The sequence below is a fragment of the Egretta garzetta genome, unplaced genomic scaffold, assembly GCF_000687185.1.
Source record: "Egretta garzetta isolate BGI_Z169 unplaced genomic scaffold, ASM68718v1 scaffold51, whole genome shotgun sequence".
Classification (NCBI taxonomy): domain Eukaryota; kingdom Metazoa; phylum Chordata; class Aves; order Pelecaniformes; family Ardeidae; genus Egretta; species Egretta garzetta.
The window spans coordinates 2,625,780-2,627,037 of NW_009258549.1; the positions used below are offsets into that span (position 1 = coordinate 2,625,780).

The 1,258-nt window shown below is 58.3% G+C and overlaps 1 protein-coding gene across 1 annotated transcript in view; it reads left to right on the top strand.

The window, feature by feature from the left end:
- Positions 1–1,258, top strand: part of MICALL1 (MICAL like 1) — a gene marked incomplete at its 5' end in the record, with an annotated part of 24,847 nt that overhangs the window by 10,569 nt on the left and 13,020 nt on the right. Inside the window, 3 exons of the mRNA XM_035903183.1 lie at positions 493–496; positions 613–747; positions 1,077–1,203. Of these exons, the coding sequence (XP_035759076.1) occupies positions 493–496; positions 613–747; positions 1,077–1,203 (266 nt within the window). The remainder of the gene's footprint in view (positions 1–492; positions 497–612; positions 748–1,076; positions 1,204–1,258) is intronic.

Below are 1,258 nucleotides of genomic sequence, written 5' to 3' on the forward strand. Positions count from 1 at the left end.
AACCCCCGCCCCGGCCGGCGGCCCCCCAAGCCTCCAGCTGGGGCTAGCCCTACACCCATCCTCTTGGCTTCAGATGGGGGTGCTGGGAGCCCTAAGACGCCCTCCTCGCCCAAGCCACAGCTGAAGGTGAGATGGTGACCTTCCTCCCATCCAGATCAGGGGGCTTTTCTTCCCCATCCATCACTCGGTCAGAGTGGGGATCATGAGTCTAGGCTTGCCCCTTAGGTAGGTTTGGTGGTGGATCCCCTGAAAGCAAGCCCCCGGCATGTGCTCGTTAGATGGTGGCTCTGCTCGTACTCTGCCTGCCCCATGTGTTAGAGAAGAGGCAGGATGTTGTGTGGTCAGAGCAAATAGGAAGGCAACCATGAAGGAAAATAATTCGGTGTGTTTGTTTAGAGAGAAGCTGGGGCGCTGATGCCAAACAGGAGCAGAGCTGATTTTTGCTCCATGGCTAGGCTGCTGGCGGAGATCGGTGCTGTGTTCCTCCTCTAGGAGGGTGTGGGGTAGGACAAACCCTAGGGCTACCCTGTCTGCTCAGTCCCAGCTGTTGGGATGCTATATCCCTTCCCTTTCTGGGACCCTCACGTATCTCATTTTGTGCCCCCTCTCCAGTCTTCCTGCAAAGAGAACCCCTTCAACCGGAAGCCATCACCTGCTGCCTCCCCCTCTGCAAAGAAACCTCCCAAGGGCTCCAAGCCAGTGCGTCCTCCTGCCCCGGGTCATGGCTTCCCGCTGATCAAACGCAAGGTAAAAGGGCCCTTGGGAGTAGGGGGGCAAAAGCCAGTGCTGTACTATCGCCCGGGCCCATAGCTGTGTGCATGCACCCTGCTGATGTGTGTGGGGGTAGGGATTGCAGCGGGTGGCTGTGGCTGGGGAGGGCGGTGTCTAGGCTGAGACCCCATTGATGGCAGTGCCATGGTCTGCCTTTGCTCCAGAATGGGGTGGGGATTTTGGATCCACGCTTAAGTGGAGTGGTCTGTTGTCCGCCCGCCCCCGTTAGTGTTGACCAGCCTTAGCATTACCCCTGGAAACTGGAGGTTGATGGTAATGGAAGTCTCTGCCTTGTGGTTTGGCAGGTGCAGACAGATCAGTACATCCCCGAGGAAGACATCTATGGGGAGATGGATGCCATCGAGCACCAGCTGGATCAGCTGGAGCACCGTGGGGTGGCCTTGGAGGAAAAACTTCGCAGCGCTGAGAATGGTATGTGGGGTGGGCTGTCTGTGGGTGTGGGTCAGGACGGGACTCTAGGGCTGCC